Source organism: Odontesthes bonariensis, chromosome 20 (assembly GCF_027942865.1).
Source record: "Odontesthes bonariensis isolate fOdoBon6 chromosome 20, fOdoBon6.hap1, whole genome shotgun sequence".
NCBI classification, from domain to species: Eukaryota; Metazoa; Chordata; class Actinopteri; order Atheriniformes; family Atherinopsidae; genus Odontesthes; species Odontesthes bonariensis.
Window position 1 is genome coordinate 33,330,000 of NC_134525.1, and position 16,684 is coordinate 33,346,683.

A 16,684-nucleotide genomic window follows, 5' to 3' on the forward strand; every position below is an offset into this window, starting at 1 on the left:
ATAGAAAGAGGAAAAAGCAACAAAAAAAAAAGGAATGCCACTAGTGGATAACAAATTGCTCAGAGACTTACCAAGTTAAAGGGAAGGCAGGTCCCATCCATACAGGTGAATTCAGGGCAACTGGCAGAGGTGTTCTTACCGCCGAGAGGCACTGGTGAAACAGTTTTATCTTCACAGAAAAAAAAGAATCAAATAAACATAAGAAACAAAGAAACTTTCAGCATTAACATCGAATTCTTTTCATCTTTTGAATGATATGCCTCACTTCTGCCTCACTTAGCATGCTGCTCTTCCAAAGTCTCTCGCTCCATTCTGTCACTCCATCCATTCTCCCCTCCCCTCCCCTCCCCTCCCCTCCCCTCCCCTCCCCTCCCCTCTCCCTCTTCTCCTTATTTTCAGGGAACTCACCACACACAAACTCATCGTCCCCCTGTGGACAGTCTGGGATGTTGTTGCAAACTTGAGACGTGTTCACACAGATGCGGTTGTCACACTGGAAGCTGCCTGGGCATGAAGGTATCTGAGTGGAGCCTAGAGGACAGATGATTACTGTTTGCATCTGTCAAACACGTTTATGATTAGGATTTATTTGATGTTTGGAATCTTATATCATTCTATTTTTTAAAAATCATTTTTTCATTTACTAACCACAGTTGTCTATACTCTCGTCCGAGGCGTCCCTGCAGTGTGGGGTCCCATCACAGAGCTGCTGGTGGTCCACACACTGGTCCCCAGTGAGGCAGACCACCTGGTCAGGACCACATGGAGCAGTACACCGCTGCTCATCACTAGCATCCATGCAGTCCGTTTCCCTGTCACAGCGCCATGCCTGAGGCACACACTGCCCACCAGAGGCACAGCTGAACTCATGGGACCTACAGGCTGGAGAAACAAATGTGTTGAAGAAAAATAGGCTTGGGAACACTTTATCTCATCAAACCCTAAAAAAACGAACATCAGCTCGAACAATATCAATTTGAAATCTTGAAATCAGGATCCATCCTCACCTGCAGTTGGGGTGACAGCTGGTGTTATGATCCCAGTGTCGCAGTTGCTTCTGTTCTCGTCCTCTCTGCCCGGGCAGTCAGGTGTTCCATCACACAGCTTCATTGTAGCAACACATGTACCATCACTGCAGGCAAACTGGTTTGGAGCACAGGTCACTGCCATTTAAAAAAATGAAAAAGAGAAGCTGAAAAAAGTGGAAGTTTAAAAGAACACAACTGCTTACAACTTGACCAAACCATGCAGGGTGGCTAAATACATCAAACTGATACTTGCCATTTTTTCAAATGAATTTATGTGAGCTCTGAAACACAAAGCAGTTTTCTTACTCCACGCACCTTTACTTGGACAGACAGCTTCATCTGTCCCAGATGGGCAGTCTCTGTGTCCATCACACACTCTATCTGCAGGGACACACTGATCCCCAGGGCACTGAAGCTCCCCAGGTGCACAAACGCACCTGCAAACCAGCCAAAAGGCATCAGAATCACAATCTCTTTATTCGTACACAGGAATCTGACCTGCTGTAACAGCGCCACAGAACATTAAATAAAAGTTAACAGAGCAGGACAAGTAAAAAAAATAAAATATATACAGTTGAGATGGGATATGTACAGAATGATTTGACCGGAAATATATAAGATGGCAGGAATAAATATTGTAGAAGAAATGGGGGAGACTGCTACTGTTATTTCAACTTGACAAGTTGACTTTGGGAATGGTGGGGGGGGCAGCGCATGTGAACAGAGCGGAGCGTGCAAAATATAGTCGGAGCGTGGAGGGAGTTTTTATCAAGGCTCCATGCCGCTCACACCACGAGTCTCGAGCATGCACAAATCCGTCACACCGGTAATGTCAAGTTGAGTTTTTGTTCCGTCTCCACGTTTGATTTGTGACTTCCTGTTTTATTTTGGAAATTAACTCTCGTTTCAGTTTCCTTGCCCCTCCTCATGTGTCCCCAGTCTGATTTTCTTCCCTGATTCCTGATTGTATCCACCTGTTCCCCATGTCCCTCCATTTGTGCCGTCTCCAGTCCAGTCTGCGTCTCCCTTTGTCCTGTGCCAGTGTGGCATGTCCATCGTCCCGCACACATGCATCATAGTCATAGTCTTTTTACCTTGCAGTCTAGTTTTTTCGTTGTTATCTTCTAGTTCCTCGCAAGAGTGATTTTTGGTTGGCCTTTTTGTATTTCATAGCTCCTGAATTTAGTTGGAGCCTTTTTTCTGGTCATCCCTCATTTTGAGGTGCTTTTTCTTCCCCGGGATTTCCCTGTTTTCTGGAAAATAAAGTCTTTGTTAGCTTACTCCTGTACTCTGCGTCCAGGTCCTCTCCGTGAGTTTCCTGTTTGTCACAAATCCACCCAGAATTCACCTGTGCCTTCAACAATTAACAAAACTGTTAGACTACACTTCAAAAATCATTTGTTGTGTCACGCAACAAACCCGCTACACATACGCCACGCAGCGTGTCCCCAGATGAATTGCTCCTTCTTTAAAAATTGAGCAAGCGTGGAGCGATTTCACCGGAGCGGAATGCATTTTTTTGGTGAGCGGGGGGGGGGGGGTCTGCCCACAGAGCGTTGACTCTGTGGGCAGATGCAGGGAATCACACAATTATGGAGGAGGTGAGGTGTGCGAACCTTGGGGGAGACGTTCATTTTGCGGAGCAGCCTGAGGAAGAACATCCTCTGGTGTGCCCGCTTTATGACCTTAGATGAGTGTGTCCCCCATTTCAGGTCGCTGGTGATGGCCCAGAAACTTCACAGAGTCCACCATCTGCACTGCGGTGTTGTTGGTGAGAAGAGGGAGGTGTCTGCGGAAGTCCATGACCAACTCCACGTCTTGTCGATGTTGTTGCGTGTACACCATGCTTCCAGCCGTGACACTGTGTTCCTGTACGCTGACTCATCATGGTCCTTGATGAATCCCATGACCGAGGTGTCATCTGCAAACTGAACCAGCTTGATGGAGGAGTGGCTGGAGGTGCAGTCGTTGGTGTACAGGGAGATAAGGGGAGAGGACACAACCTTGTGGAGCTCCAGTGTTGGTGGTGAGGGGGGCCGACAGGTGGCTGCCAACCCGCACTTGTTGCTTCCTGTTGGTGAGAAAGTCTGTAATCCCCTCACAGATGGGGTGGGGTACCTGCAGCTGTAGCAGCTCGGTGTGCAGACAGTCAGGGAGGATGGTGTTGAAGGCCGAACTATAATCCACCAACAGGGCCCTGAGTAGGAGCTCATAGGAGCTCAGCTGGTCCAGGTGCTGGAGTATGTGGTGGAGGCTGAGGTTGATGCCGTCGTCCACAGAGCGATTTGCTCTGTGGCCAAACAGTAAAGGGTCCAGGAGGGGGTCCGTGATTGGTTTGAGGAAGGACAGGATGAGTCTCTCAAAGCTCTTAAAGCTGCGGTCGGCAACTTTCTTTTAGTCATATTAGCTTGAACTGTCATGGGATTCTGGAAGTAGAATATTAAATAGGCTGTTTAGGAAAAATAACGAATTCTGTAGCTCCCTCTGAAGCCTGTAATCATGCTTGCAAAAACCGAGCACTCCCGGCTGTTTTTAACCAATCACGTTAGGGTGGAGGAATCCTACCTGTCAATCACAGCTTGTGCACACGCTGCTGAGCGTGAGTCTGCCCCAGCTTGTGTGCGTTCACACTGGTGTGAACTCACGTGCACAACCTCGTCCACAGAGGGGGAGGGGTTTGGGGGGCGAATCGGAGCTTGTTAGAGGTTGGGGGAGGGACCTGAAAGTTATATCAGTTCGAATTTTCCGACTTTAGACTCGCAATTTTGAAAACCTGCCGACTGCAGCTTTAATGACCACAGATGTCAGGGCGACAGGTCTGGAGTCATTTAGGCATGTTATCCTGACCTTCTTTGGAACTGGGATGATGGCGGATGTCTTAAAACAGGATGGCACACGACATTCAGAGATGGACTGGTTGAAGATGTCTGAAAACACTGGTGACAGCTGGGCGGCACAGTGCTTCAGTGTTGCTGGGGCTTTTCTGAGCTTCAGCCGAGTGAAGACCTTGATAACGTCTCTCTCTGTGAAGGTGAGGGGGGAGGGGAGAGATGAGGGTTTAGATGCTATTTACACATACCCGGGTATTTTGATAAACGCATATTTTCTAACCTTCGTTTGCAAAAATAATTAGGTGCACACAGCCCCGTTTTTAAAAAAAAAACACGTCTACATTGATCCGGAGAAATACGCTATCAAGAGCTGTTAAATTACGCCAAGCCTGACGGTGGCAGTGTTAGAACAATGAGAATTCCACACAAGCCAATCAGAAGCCTAATAGAGAACCGCTGACAGGAAGAACTTCCGGATCCTTTTCAAGAAGAAAGTATGGCGCCAGGCTCATGTGTGTGGACTGACAGCGAGACTGAGCTACTTTTACACGTTGCGCTGGACTATAAAACTGCTAAAGCCGTGAAAAATGTCTTTATTGTTCAATACATTGTATGACTGTAATTTTCAACATCACACAAGCGAGTATAGCTCTCAACAACAGAAATGCTGCTAGTACCTCCATGCTTGCCAGATAAACAATGAATGGCGTTTTCACGCTAGCATCCTGCCAACATGGCGGATAGGGGCGGGGCTCTGTACTATGACGACAACTCCTCATTCCATTCCCAAAACTCCGTTTTTGTCTCTTTCAACCAGTTTACACACAAACGCTAAACGGAGTTTTTAAAAAATCTCCACATTTTTTTTTAGCTTCGTTTTCAGAGGAAAAAACTCCGTTTGTGTATAAACAAAAGGCACAAACAAAGGGAAAGGTCTTCGTTTATAAAAATACCCGGGTATGTGTAAACAGCACCTTAGTGGCGGTGAGTGAGGGGGTTAAGGGGGGCTAACAGGTGGGGCGGTGAGCTATCAGTGCCTGTGAGACAGGAGGGAGGGCCGGAAGGGCCCAGACGTATGTCGGTCTGAGTTTGCTCCGGTGTGGACGCAGTCCTTTATTTCCTCCAATGGAGTCAAAAAAGTCGGAGAAAACTTAAAAAGCATTGATTCCTATACGATTAGGAGGGAATTTCGGTCGTAAGTGTGGCGCATGGTGGCTAAATGCACTATTACTAAAAAGATGCAATGAAAACACAAAGAGTCAGGAGCGCTGAAATACCGTGGCGGCCCAGACGGAGATTAGGCGCTTGAAGAATGACAGCTACAATATCTCACATTATACAATACATTATTGCTTTTAGGAAATTAATATTAATAAAACAGAATCTAAAACATCTAATTATGTAGTAACCGCCTCCTTCAAAAGGTGTAAAGGTGACATCTTATGCCCTTTTTAACAATTTGACACAAACTTTTGAGATGTATGAAACAGGCTTTGGTAAAAATACCAGTTGATTTAAGCAGAGTGGCTCTTGCCCTGTTTTTATAGAGATTTAGCACAGGCTCAACCCTGCCAACACTCCGTCCTTCTGGTGAGGTCAGCAGCTACTCAGCCCAAGAAGCCTGCATCAGTCGAGCAGGCTGGATGCGAGAGGGCAGGGCTCAGAGATCAGGGCTTAGCAAAGAAGGTCCAGTGAACTCCACAAGTGATGTCATTTTTAAATGAAAATGAGAATGGCTCATTAAATGAGTAACAAAGGGAAAACTTAAAAAATGCCATGAATGTGTTTTTGGGACTTTTACACTTGCTGGAGACCCTAATATATGCTCCCAAGAACAGAATTGGTGACCATAATATGTCACCTTTAAAGTAGCAAAACCTTTAGCCACACTGAAAACACACCCTCTTTCATCACTGAGGTCTTGGCAATCATCATGGCCGTCACAGCGATGGAGGTAACTAATGCAGCGTCCTTCGGGACATAGGAACTCCCCTCGGTCACACGCCACACCACAATCTGGGCCGACAAAATACAAAATAGCAAGCAGTTACACATAAGCCTGATAATATTAAGAGAGAGCACAATCATGAGAACATACCAGCGTATATATAAACAGAGCAGCTATCACCTGGTAATGAAAGACACTGATGGTGGGACTCTGTGATCAACAAAATTGGATGATAAAATGTCTGAAATTATACAGTCAGCTAATAACAGTATCTTGCTAAGCAAGCGTACCTACAGCAAAATCCTTCTTTATTGATCAACTGACATGGTCCTCGTTTTGTCTTTTTGAGATTTAAAAAAGGAAGAGCAGTCAAGTTAAGTCAAGTTTATTGATATAGCATATTAAAGAACATGTAAAGTTGACTAAAGTGTTTAATGAACAATAAATTGTACAGCCAATAATGAGAGATAATGAAATATGAAAACGATAAAAGCAAAAAAATGGAGATAAATTGAGATGAAGGCACAGTAAGATTCAGGTACCATACTCTATGCATACATACTAGCCACAGTCTGGGCCGCGCATACATGGAAAGGTAAATCTGTTCAACAGATTTGGAGCTGCCACTGCAAAACCTATATCATTAATGTACTTTATTCTAGATTTTGGAATATCTAAGAGAAACTGGCTGGTTGACAGCAGTGCTCTTATAAGTGTGTGGATGTTGAGAAGGTCTGACAAAGAAGGGTGATAAAAGCATGAATAACTTTTTCTAGGTCTTAATTGAGAAGCAAGGGTTCAATTTGACGACCACTCTAAGGAAAAAGCTGGTATTAACTACAGCATTGATCTCCTCAAGTTGAAAAAGCTGACAAAAGTCACTCCCAGATTTTTAACAGCAGAGCGACTACATGGAGTGAAAGGGCCAAGAGGGCCACCAGAAATATAAAGTGGATTCGATCTTCTAAACCAAATGACTTCCATCTTCTTTTCATTAAGACAGAAAATTTAGCTTCATCTAGGATATAAGGTCACTGAGACAGTTTAGTAAAGCTTGCAATGGATTACTGCTGTCTAACTTTATTGGCAAGTAGACCTGGATGTCATCAGCAAAACAATGGAACAGAATATTATGTTTGCTGAAGATAGATCCCACAGGCAACATATACACACTGAGAAGCATTGGACCCAAAATGGGCCCTTAGGGTACTCCACAGACTAGAGGGGCTCTAGAAGATGAAGAATCTCCTAAATGAACAGAAAAACTTCTCTTAGTCAGATATGATTTGAACCAAGTCAGAACTGAACCTTTGATACCAACCCAATGTTCAAGTCTTGAGAGCAGAATATTATGATCCACTATATCAAAGGCTGCACGGGTCTAAATGCACTAACACAGCAGTTTTCTGAACAGTTAAAAGGAGGTCATTAAGAACTCTGAGAAGAGCTGTTTTAGTACTGTGATGAGATTTAAAACGAGACTTTTCACATATGTCATGGGTGAAAGAACAAGAATATCTGAAGTTGAGCAGAAACAGCTTTCTGGGCACTGATTAGCTCAACTGGTTTAGCAGGCATCCCATATGCAGAGGCTGAAGTGCCATGATGCAGCCGTGCCCAGTTTGAGTCCTGCAGAGGGGTGCCTTGCTGCATTTCCTCCCCCTCTCTTTCTGCCCTCATTTCCTGTTGAGTAACTTTCCAAGAAAGGCCACTAGTGCCAAATAAGATAAAAAAAAAACTTTTTTCAGACAAAAATGAGCCTGTAGTTAGAAAGAACAGTTGGGTTTAGACTTATCTTTTTAATGAGAGGCTGCACTACAGTATGTTTAAAAGTAGCTGGAGCAGAACCTAATCATAAAGACTAAAGAAAGATTTTAAAATACAATGGTCTTATTATGTTGACTGTTGCCCCTCTATCAAACTGTAGAGGTATGAACTGTACATCAGTGTGTGGTGGGACTCTGTATGTGTTATTTTTGATAGTTTACCTTGCTCATCAGACCCATCAGCGAAGCCGCAGTCCAACCGACCATCACACACATGGCTTGCTGGTAGACACTTTCCATTTGCACACTGAAACTCCCCAGGTGGACACAGTGGCACTGGAGGGGCAGGCCCACAGAGCTCCTCATCTGACTGGTCAGCACAGTCTGGATGGCCATCACAACGCAGAGCCAGGTTCAAACATGGTCCACTGCAGGGTTGGGGTCAACTCACTTTATTCAATTTAAGGATTTCAATCTAGCAAAAATTGTAATTCTTTAGAAAAATTGGTCAAAGTCATGATTGCAGAAAATGTTGGATGAATAAACCAAAATGAGATTTTATAAAAGTTGAATCTTCACGAGATGTACAAGCAGTCATAAAACTGTGAGAGTGTGATATGATGAAGTCTAGTGTGCAGCATTAGTACTTTAGAGGTCAGTCAGTGTGTAAGAGAGGTCAAAGAGCTACACTATATTACCAAAAGTATTGGCTCATCTGCCTTTACACAGATTTGAACTTGAGTGACATCCCATGATTAATCCAGAGGGTTTAATGTGACGTCGGCCCACCCTTTGCAGCTATAACAGCTTCAGCTCTTCTGGGCAAGCTTTCCACAAGGTTTAGGAGTGTTTATGGGAATTTTTGACCATTCTTCCCCAAGCTGTTTCCACAGGGTTGGGAGCATGAAATAGTCCAAAATCTCTTGGTATGCTGAAGCATTCAGAGTTCCTTTCACTGGAACTAAAAGGGCATCGCCCAGCTCCTGGAAAAAAACTCTCTGGAAACAGCTTGACTGGCCTGCACTGATTCCTGACCTCAACCCGATAGAACACCTTTGGGATGAATCAGAGCAGAGACTGTGAGCCAGGCCTTCTGTCCAACATCAGTGTCTGACCTCACAGATGAGCTTCTGGAAGAATGGTCAAAAACTCCCATAAACACTCCTAAAGCTTGTGGAAAGCTTGCCCAGAAGAGCTGAAGCTGTTATAGCTGCAAAGGGTGGGCCGACGTCATATTAAACCCTCTGGATTAATCATGGGATGTCACTCAAGTTCATATGCATGTATTCACATAAGTTCATATTGTGTAAGAATATGGCAGAATGAATCCAGTCAATATCCATAAGCCAAACAAACACTGTGACAACTGGGAATTGGACAAATACTCATTTTCAATCACTTACATTAAAAGGTAGAGGATCAGAAAGTCACTAAAAATCAACCTTTCGCATCCATTTACAAAGAGATCTCATTAGGGGGAATTAATTCCAAAATGTGTATTCAGATGTTTCACTCAAGAGAAAGTGCAAAAGTCCAACCGGCCCATATGAGCACACCCCATGCAGACTGACAAATGATGGAAACTTCTATTCATTCACAAAGTTTTGGTCTGTTTTTTTTTATCTCCACAAAGAGACTGAGCTGGCTGATACATTACAGTTCGTTTGGATTCACCTTGGTGTGCTGATACAGCGAAACTGATCTGTGGTGCAGCTGGATAGGCAGATTTCATCTGAACCATCACCACAGTCATCCTCATTGTCACACACCCACTGAGAGGTGATGCAGCGGCCAGTGGCACAGGTGAACTCTGATTCCAGACATGGAGGTGGAGGAGGAGGACAAGCCACACCCTCACACTGCCACACACCCTCCCCACATGAGCTGTAGACAAAGCAATCAACACATAATGATATATACATATACACATGTATATATACACATATATTTATGTATGTGTATATATATATATATATATATATATATATATATATATATGATCATTTAAACTGACAGACCAGTTCTGGCAATGCTGAGTGATTGTAGTTCCAGGTGGAAACATGGAGCCCTCCCACTCACACGGACACTGTGTGGACACAATACAACCATCGCCTGTTGATTATAGATAGAAAACATGTTCGTGTATATGTAAGAATTTTGCTTCTTCAACCACTTTACAAACCAAAATGATACAGCAAATGTTCCCTTTCTATAAAATACAGTTTGGTTTACCATGTTGAACGGTACCAGCAGGGCAGAAGCAACCTTCTACGCAGGAGAGCACGCCACACTGAGAATATGGACTGTGCTGAACTGGGCATGATGGCGAGCAAGCTGGTCCACAGGGTTCATAGACCAGGCCTTTCTCACACTGAAGGGCTGCAGGGAAAAGAAGTAATAGCTTCAAGAAGAAAGTACATAGGCTGAACATGGACTCTGTACATTCCGTGTGTGTGTGTGTGTGTGTGTGTGTGTGTGTGTGCGTGTGTGTGACATACGGCAGAGGTCCTGAGACCTCCAGCGGATGTAAACCCCTCGCCGGTTGCACTCCTCAGCGTAGGAAGCAATTGCTGTGCAGAGACACTCGCAGTCCCCACCTGAGTCACAGCTAAAACATGGACACACAGAACAAGTGATAAAACAGAGTGGGAAGACTTCTTCTTAGAGCAACATTTTAAGATTAAAACAACCATTAGATCACATCCTCTCTGCTGGGGATGATCTTGTAGTGTTTTCATCTTAGTCGAAGTAGAAATATTTTTATGCTTTGCTCTTGGAAGTCTTGTTTCTCTTTTTCCAACAAAACTCCATTTTTAGACAGATGACAGGCTAAAACGATAGATTCCATATTACCAAACAGATTTTGGTCACTTTTTACTGAGTAACAATTTTCTTAAAGAAACACATGTATAAACACATTACAATAAAATAATGTTGTGATACCTTGTCTAGATAAGCGCTGTCACTCACCCACAAGCATCAAAGATGCACCAGTCGTAATACTGCTGGAAGGGTACCTCAGGGTGGCACAGTGAGAAGAGCTCCTGCGTCAGCACCGCACATTTTTTCCTGGCCCAAGTCAATCTGTGGGGGTTCAGCTGAGAGGCCAAAGTTTGAAAACTTGATGTAATTTAAACTTTTTGTTTGTTAATCAGAAACGGACTACAGTAAATACTGGTGATTATGCATGTATGTCAGTCCTGAACTCACAGCACAAGGGTCCCTGAGGTCCTGGTTCTCTATATCAGGGCAGGAACTGCTGACCTTCCAAGAATTTCCAAACAGTTCAGCTGTAGACTCCACAATACCCTGCCGTGTTGTGAAGTCATTCTCTGTGTCCCCATCAAAGTTTCCACACAGGCCTCCAACCCGACCCCGCAAGTGGGCCGCCAAACGCACGTACACACGCATGCCTGGAAAAAACAGGAAGCGTAAAAAGCCCCATTTGTTAAATGAACATTTGTTAAATATGTGCATCCACAATGGAGATTTTCCCCTGAGCATGGTTTGAAAAAGGGAGTGTAGTGAGAGACTATCCTACCTCCATCCCACAGCAAAGTGACTCCAAGTCGGGAAGAGAGGGAGACAAACAGGCCGACTCTCTCCAAAGTGAGACCGCTGCCACTGTAGGACTTTGGTAATGTTACCGGCATTCCATTTACTGTCACAGCTTTACCTAAATATCACACAAAAGACTGTTTACCTCAAAAAACTGGTTCCCTGCTGCCCAGCCAAAGTAGGTGCATATCCCCTAACCTTTGTATTTTTCCTCTAATATGACATTACATGTGAAATTTTGTTTTAAAAACAACATTTTCCCTTTGAGCAAACAAATGGTCATCAAAGTTAAAATCCCACACAAATAGGCTCTGATGCTTCATCGTACCACAGCATAAAACCTTGAACACACTCGGTTGTTCCTATGATCCCAAACTCCTACCTCTTAGCAGGTGTATGATGGTATTTCCCAGGCTGAGGGTGACTGACTTGGTGCAGGTGACCCCAGTACTTCCACATGGCACGTTCTCTGCTGTAACGCTGAACAAACCACTGGTCTCCCTTGCCAGCACATACTGGCAGTCACCCAGGAATGAGTAGCAGCGGCCATCGAATGTCACATAGTGAGGATCACCAGTTGCCACACAAATTCCAGTACAGATGTACTGGGTGCAGTGCCAGCGGCGCTCTTTACACACACTGCAGGGGAGAGTAATGTTCAGATGTTCAGTCGAAATGGTCAAATTTGAATGGAAGGTAATGCAGTCAAATTGCTCTGTATATTACCATGTGTTGCAGTCTTTTATGATGGTGTCATTGCTATAATAAAGTTGACCATTATGGTGACACGGGCACTCATCTGGCAAAACACAGCGATCACCCTAAATATGAAAACATATAACACACAGTCATCAACACTCAGCTAAACAGCGTTTATGCTATAATTGTAAGAAGCCTCTAAGTGCTCAGAGGTGAAATATCTGCACCAACATTCAGCAGTATTTTGTGTTATCACAAGCTAGTCCAAAATAGTTACAAAGGAAACTGCATTTTGATTATTACATCATGTATTAGTGATTACTACATAGTGAATGGATCCAGGGTGCCCATTCATTTCTCATGAAGGACATACAGTAAGTAGGTCCAGTGAACTGTCTTTATCATGACTATGCATTGGATCAGCGCAGACCTTAGAGGGGAAGTTATTTTTATTTTTTTTAAACCTAGACCTTATTTCTGGCATAAAATACGTTCATCTTCTCACCGATAACAGTTTGGTGGAAGTCGGCGTACTTCGGACGCTATTTAGATCACTCGAGATCGGCGTATATCCAAATAACGGGAGTGAATAGGGCATTGACAATACACCCTCTAAATAAGGCATTATCTGTCTTTATTTCATCAATACCTTATTGGTCGATGACATCATCCCAGTAGATGCGTGTGTAGAAAGCCCCCAATAGCCCCCAAAAGCAACAGCACGGCAGCTCTGAACTAACAGTGCAATAGTCCGCGTTCATTCATTCATTCGTCTTAAAGTATTGTTATCGGTGAATAGATTAACATATTTTATGCCAGAAACAAGGTCCAGGTTTAAAAAAAACAAACTTCCCCTTTAACTGATGGTCTGTGCAGGTGACCTACACCAGTGCTAGCTTTTACTTGTGTGTGGTGGCATGTCTGCGGAACAATACAATCACACTGCCAGAATGTGGGAAGCAAACAGATGTTGATAAACAGTCACTTTTACTGGAAAGATGGAAGTACATCTGTAACAATACTCCAGAGCAGTGGAGGCGGCAACATCGGCTCTGAGACATGATGAAATTGTTGGCCATGTTTAGCAAGGAAGAGGGGGCCTGGGAGTTATACCTAGCCACCCTTCTTTGAGTAAGGCCACGGCTCCAGAACGGAGGAAGATGGTGGTGGAGGCAGTGTGCCATTAGGAGGAAGCTGCGAGGTGGGCCTCGCAATTAACTGTTTCCTGTTAATTGAGAAACTCTGTAGATTGTGCTGTGCAAAAGGACATTACTTCACCCGCTGTTCTGTCGGAGGACATTTTGAACCCATCTTGGTATTTTTAAACAATAAGTTAGTGAATCTGACTCCCAATATACAGGTCCTTCTCAAAAAATTAGCATATGATAAAGTTCATTATTTTCCATAATGTAATGATAAAAATTGAACTTTCATATATTTTAGATTCATTGCACACCAACTGAAGTATTTCAGGTCTTTTATTGTTTTAATACTGATGATTTTGGCATACAGCTCATGAAAACTCAAAATTCCTATCTCAAAAAATTAGCATATCATGAAAAGGTACTCTAAACGAGCTATTAACCTAATCATCTGAATCAACGAATTAACTCTAAACACCTGCAAAAGATTCCTGAAGCTTTTAAAAACTCCCAGCCTGGTTCATTACTCAAAACCGCAATCATGGGTAAGACTGCCGACCTGACTGCTGTCCAGAAGGCCATCATTGACACCCTCAAGCAAGAGGGTAAAGGCTGAGTTATACTTCTTTTAACTGCCCTTGCGCTTGCGTCTTGCGCGTATGTTAATGGCTCGAGACATTTATACTTCATTTTGCTTTGTCGGCGCTTGCGTGTGCTGCGTGGCGATTCACCGCCAGGACAGTAGGTGGAGTAGCGGGTTTTTTCAATGACAAGCCTACTACGATGAAAGGAAATTCACCGCCAGGACCTCTTCGGCAAGTCTCTCTTCCATTGATTCATGCTTCTTCTTCTTCTTGTAAATAGCCGGTATTTTGTCAGATTTTCAACACCTTGGGGGTCTAAACGACTACTTTCTCGCCTGAAAATGTTTCAAATGTTGCTAAAGTTATATATTTACAGAGTTTAGCGTATAGTTTAAGGGAAATCAGCTTTTCAGGCCGGCTGATTTCGGCTCGGGCAGGAGTGAATTGCACTGTGTGTAAACGCTCTGCATACTGTCAGATCGATCAAGTAGTAGGCGGTTTCGACCACAGCCAGTGGCTTGCGCTTGCGTCTTGCGTGAAGTTTAGAAAATTGAGGTGACACACGCAAGCACGCAAGGGGGGGCTTGCAACCGCGCAAGGGCTTGCGTTGCGGCTTGCGTCTTGCGTTACCGACTATAAACCAGGCTTAAGACACAGAAAGAAATTTCTGAGCGAATAGGCTGTTCCCAGAGTGCTGTATCAAGGCACCTCAGTGGGAAGTCTGTGGGAAGGAAAAAGTGTGGCAGAAAACGCTGCACAACCAGAAGAGGGGACCGGACCCTGAGGAGGATTGTGGAGAAGGGCCGATTCCAGACCTTGGGGGACCTGCGGAAGCAGTGGACTGAGTCTGGAGTAGAAACATCCAGAGCCACCGTTCACAGGCGTGTGCAGGAAATGGGCTACAGGTGCCGCATTACCCAGGTCAAGCCACTTTTGAAGCAGAAACAGCGGCAGAAGCGCCTGAGCTGGGCTACAGAGAAGCAGCACTGGACTGTTGCTCAGTGATGGTGGTGGAGGCAGTGTGCCATTAGGAGGAAGCTGCGAGGTGGGCCAAGGCGGTCTTCATTGGCAAGCAGGGACAGTGGACACGTGAGATTGTCTGGAGAGGAGGAAGTTTGGCTGGAAGGACGGGTGGGCAATGGAAGCTAGACACCTGAGCTTTATAATCAGAGCTACCTACAACGTCCTACCAACACAGGTTAACCTCAATCAGTGATTTGGTGGGAATCCAGGGTGTACCTTTGTTCTATGTCAGCTTCCCTCCGGCACATACTCAGGGTGCAAAACCAGCCTTACTCAAGGGCGTTACACTCGGCGTCACAACCAAGTGTTAAAGAGCCTTGCGTCCACCCTGGAGACCAAGCGTGGTACCATCAATTCCCTACCACTGTTAGTGTCTAACTCCCCATGGACAACTGCTTTTGTCAATGAAGGGGCTAAAGGAATCAGGACCAGCACCACAACATTGGAGGGACGACAGCTCTGTCTGGCCCGCGACTGGAAATTGCTGGTGGACATTGGCCGACAGCTTGTGTTCACGCCAGAGATCGCCTTAACCTCCTTGGGACCCAATATGGTGCTCTGATCCTCTTCTCTAAAGAAGGTTTACATCATCAAACTTACCATACCCTGGGAGGTTTCTGTGGAGGAGGTATATGAGCAAAAACACAGGTGCGATATGCTCAGCTATCTGCTGAAGCCAAACAACGTGGCTGGAGAACAGAGGTCCGCCCAGTGGCGATTGGTTGCAGAGGGTTTGTGGCAACATCTACCACCAAACTGCTGAGAGACCTGGCTAGTGGTAGTTAGTAAGGTGGTTCCAAACCCAACCAAGGGGAGGACGGTGGTTGAATTGGGAAGGTGTAGAGAAGAAAAAGTTGGAAAGAGCTGTAGCGGATGGAGGAAAGGAGTATTAAATTTTTGATAGGGGCAACATATGATGTTTTGCCAACTCCCCAGAACCTAAAACTCTGGGTAAATGGAGACCCGTTATGTTCGTTATGTTCAGGTACTGCAACTCTAAGGCATATTTTGTCAGGTTGTAAGGTTAGTCTGTCACAAGGCCGGTATACATGGCGACATAACCAAGTATTAAGAAGCTTAGCTGCAGGTATTGAAGATAAAGGAAGGCAGGTAAACTTAGGAGGGTCTAAGGTGAAGAGAGTTGCAATTCAGTTTGTTCAAGAGGGGGAGAAAGTTAATAAGACGATAAGGAGGCAAGGCAGCTTAGAGGATGCTTGTGATTGGGAGATGCAGGTAGATTTAGGAGGATTGTTGTTCCCCAGGTAATAGTCTCTACAAATTTAAGGCACGATATAGTTTTGTGGTCTAGGAGTAGAATGAGAGTCTATTTCATAGAGCTGACTGTTCCTTGGGAGGAATTAATAGCAAAAGCATATGAAAGGAAAAAGCTTAGGTATGTGGAGTTGGGGGCAGAAGCAGAGCAGCGAGGATGGAAGGTTAGAATCTGTCCAGTGGAAGTAGGATGTAGAGGATTTGTTGAAAAGTCTGGAAAATAGTGAAGAAAGTGTCAGATGAGGCAGTAAAGTCCAGCCAGTGGATTTGGATTAGAAGAAGCAATAGCAGCTGGGGGCCCAGCAGGTCTAGCACTTAGGGAAAACAGACTCTTGGGAGAAGTAAGGAAGAAATCCATGATATTTAAGTGGAGGGTGTGGCCCATGTGAGCCTTTTGAAACCAGGCGGCCATTTTAGGTGAGTTGGCCTGTATGGCTTAGTTTTTGCTGGCATTTTTAGTGATTGTAGGACGGTTTAGGTGAGTTTGTCTGCTAAATCTGCTAGTGTTTCTTGTCCTGCCTCCACCTCTGGCACCCTCTATACTTTCATTACCCCCTCCCCAAACCAGGGTTTGTATCCCCACCCCGCTATGACTGGTGTGCAGTTGGTGAGAGGCTGGGGTAGCTTGTGGTTGTGGAAGAAAAGATGGTTGTTGTGTTGAGAGAAACAGCGATGGCTGGCATTAGGGGAGTTACTCTGGGACGCCAGTGATAAACGTCTAGCCTCCTGGAGGTGTCGTGGGCCCAACTAGATGAAACACTGATGAAAGGAGGTTCCCACCTGATGACCCCAATGACATCTTGGTCAGCACTGCTCACTGGTCTATATAGGGA

The 16,684-nt window shown here is 44.7% G+C and overlaps 1 protein-coding gene across 1 annotated transcript in view; it reads right to left on the bottom strand.

Moving 5' to 3' along the window:
* The window catches only part of sspo (SCO-spondin), a 148,128-nt gene that overhangs the window by 115,502 nt on the left and 15,942 nt on the right, over positions 1-16,684 (bottom strand). Inside the window, exons 19-34 of the mRNA XM_075452417.1 lie at positions 11,858-11,952; positions 11,514-11,770; positions 11,115-11,249; positions 10,784-10,986; positions 10,544-10,671; positions 10,072-10,181; positions 9,806-9,952; positions 9,592-9,685; positions 9,248-9,457; positions 7,796-8,001; positions 5,761-5,875; positions 1,344-1,465; positions 1,008-1,163; positions 649-924; positions 409-531; positions 72-169 (exon numbers count right to left, since the gene is read on the bottom strand). Of these exons, the coding sequence (XP_075308532.1) occupies positions 72-169; positions 409-531; positions 649-924; positions 1,008-1,163; positions 1,344-1,465; positions 5,761-5,875; positions 7,796-8,001; positions 9,248-9,457; positions 9,592-9,685; positions 9,806-9,952; positions 10,072-10,181; positions 10,544-10,671; positions 10,784-10,986; positions 11,115-11,249; positions 11,514-11,770; positions 11,858-11,952 (2,475 nt within the window). The remainder of the gene's footprint in view (positions 1-71; positions 170-408; positions 532-648; positions 925-1,007; positions 1,164-1,343; positions 1,466-5,760; positions 5,876-7,795; positions 8,002-9,247; positions 9,458-9,591; positions 9,686-9,805; positions 9,953-10,071; positions 10,182-10,543; positions 10,672-10,783; positions 10,987-11,114; positions 11,250-11,513; positions 11,771-11,857; positions 11,953-16,684) is intronic.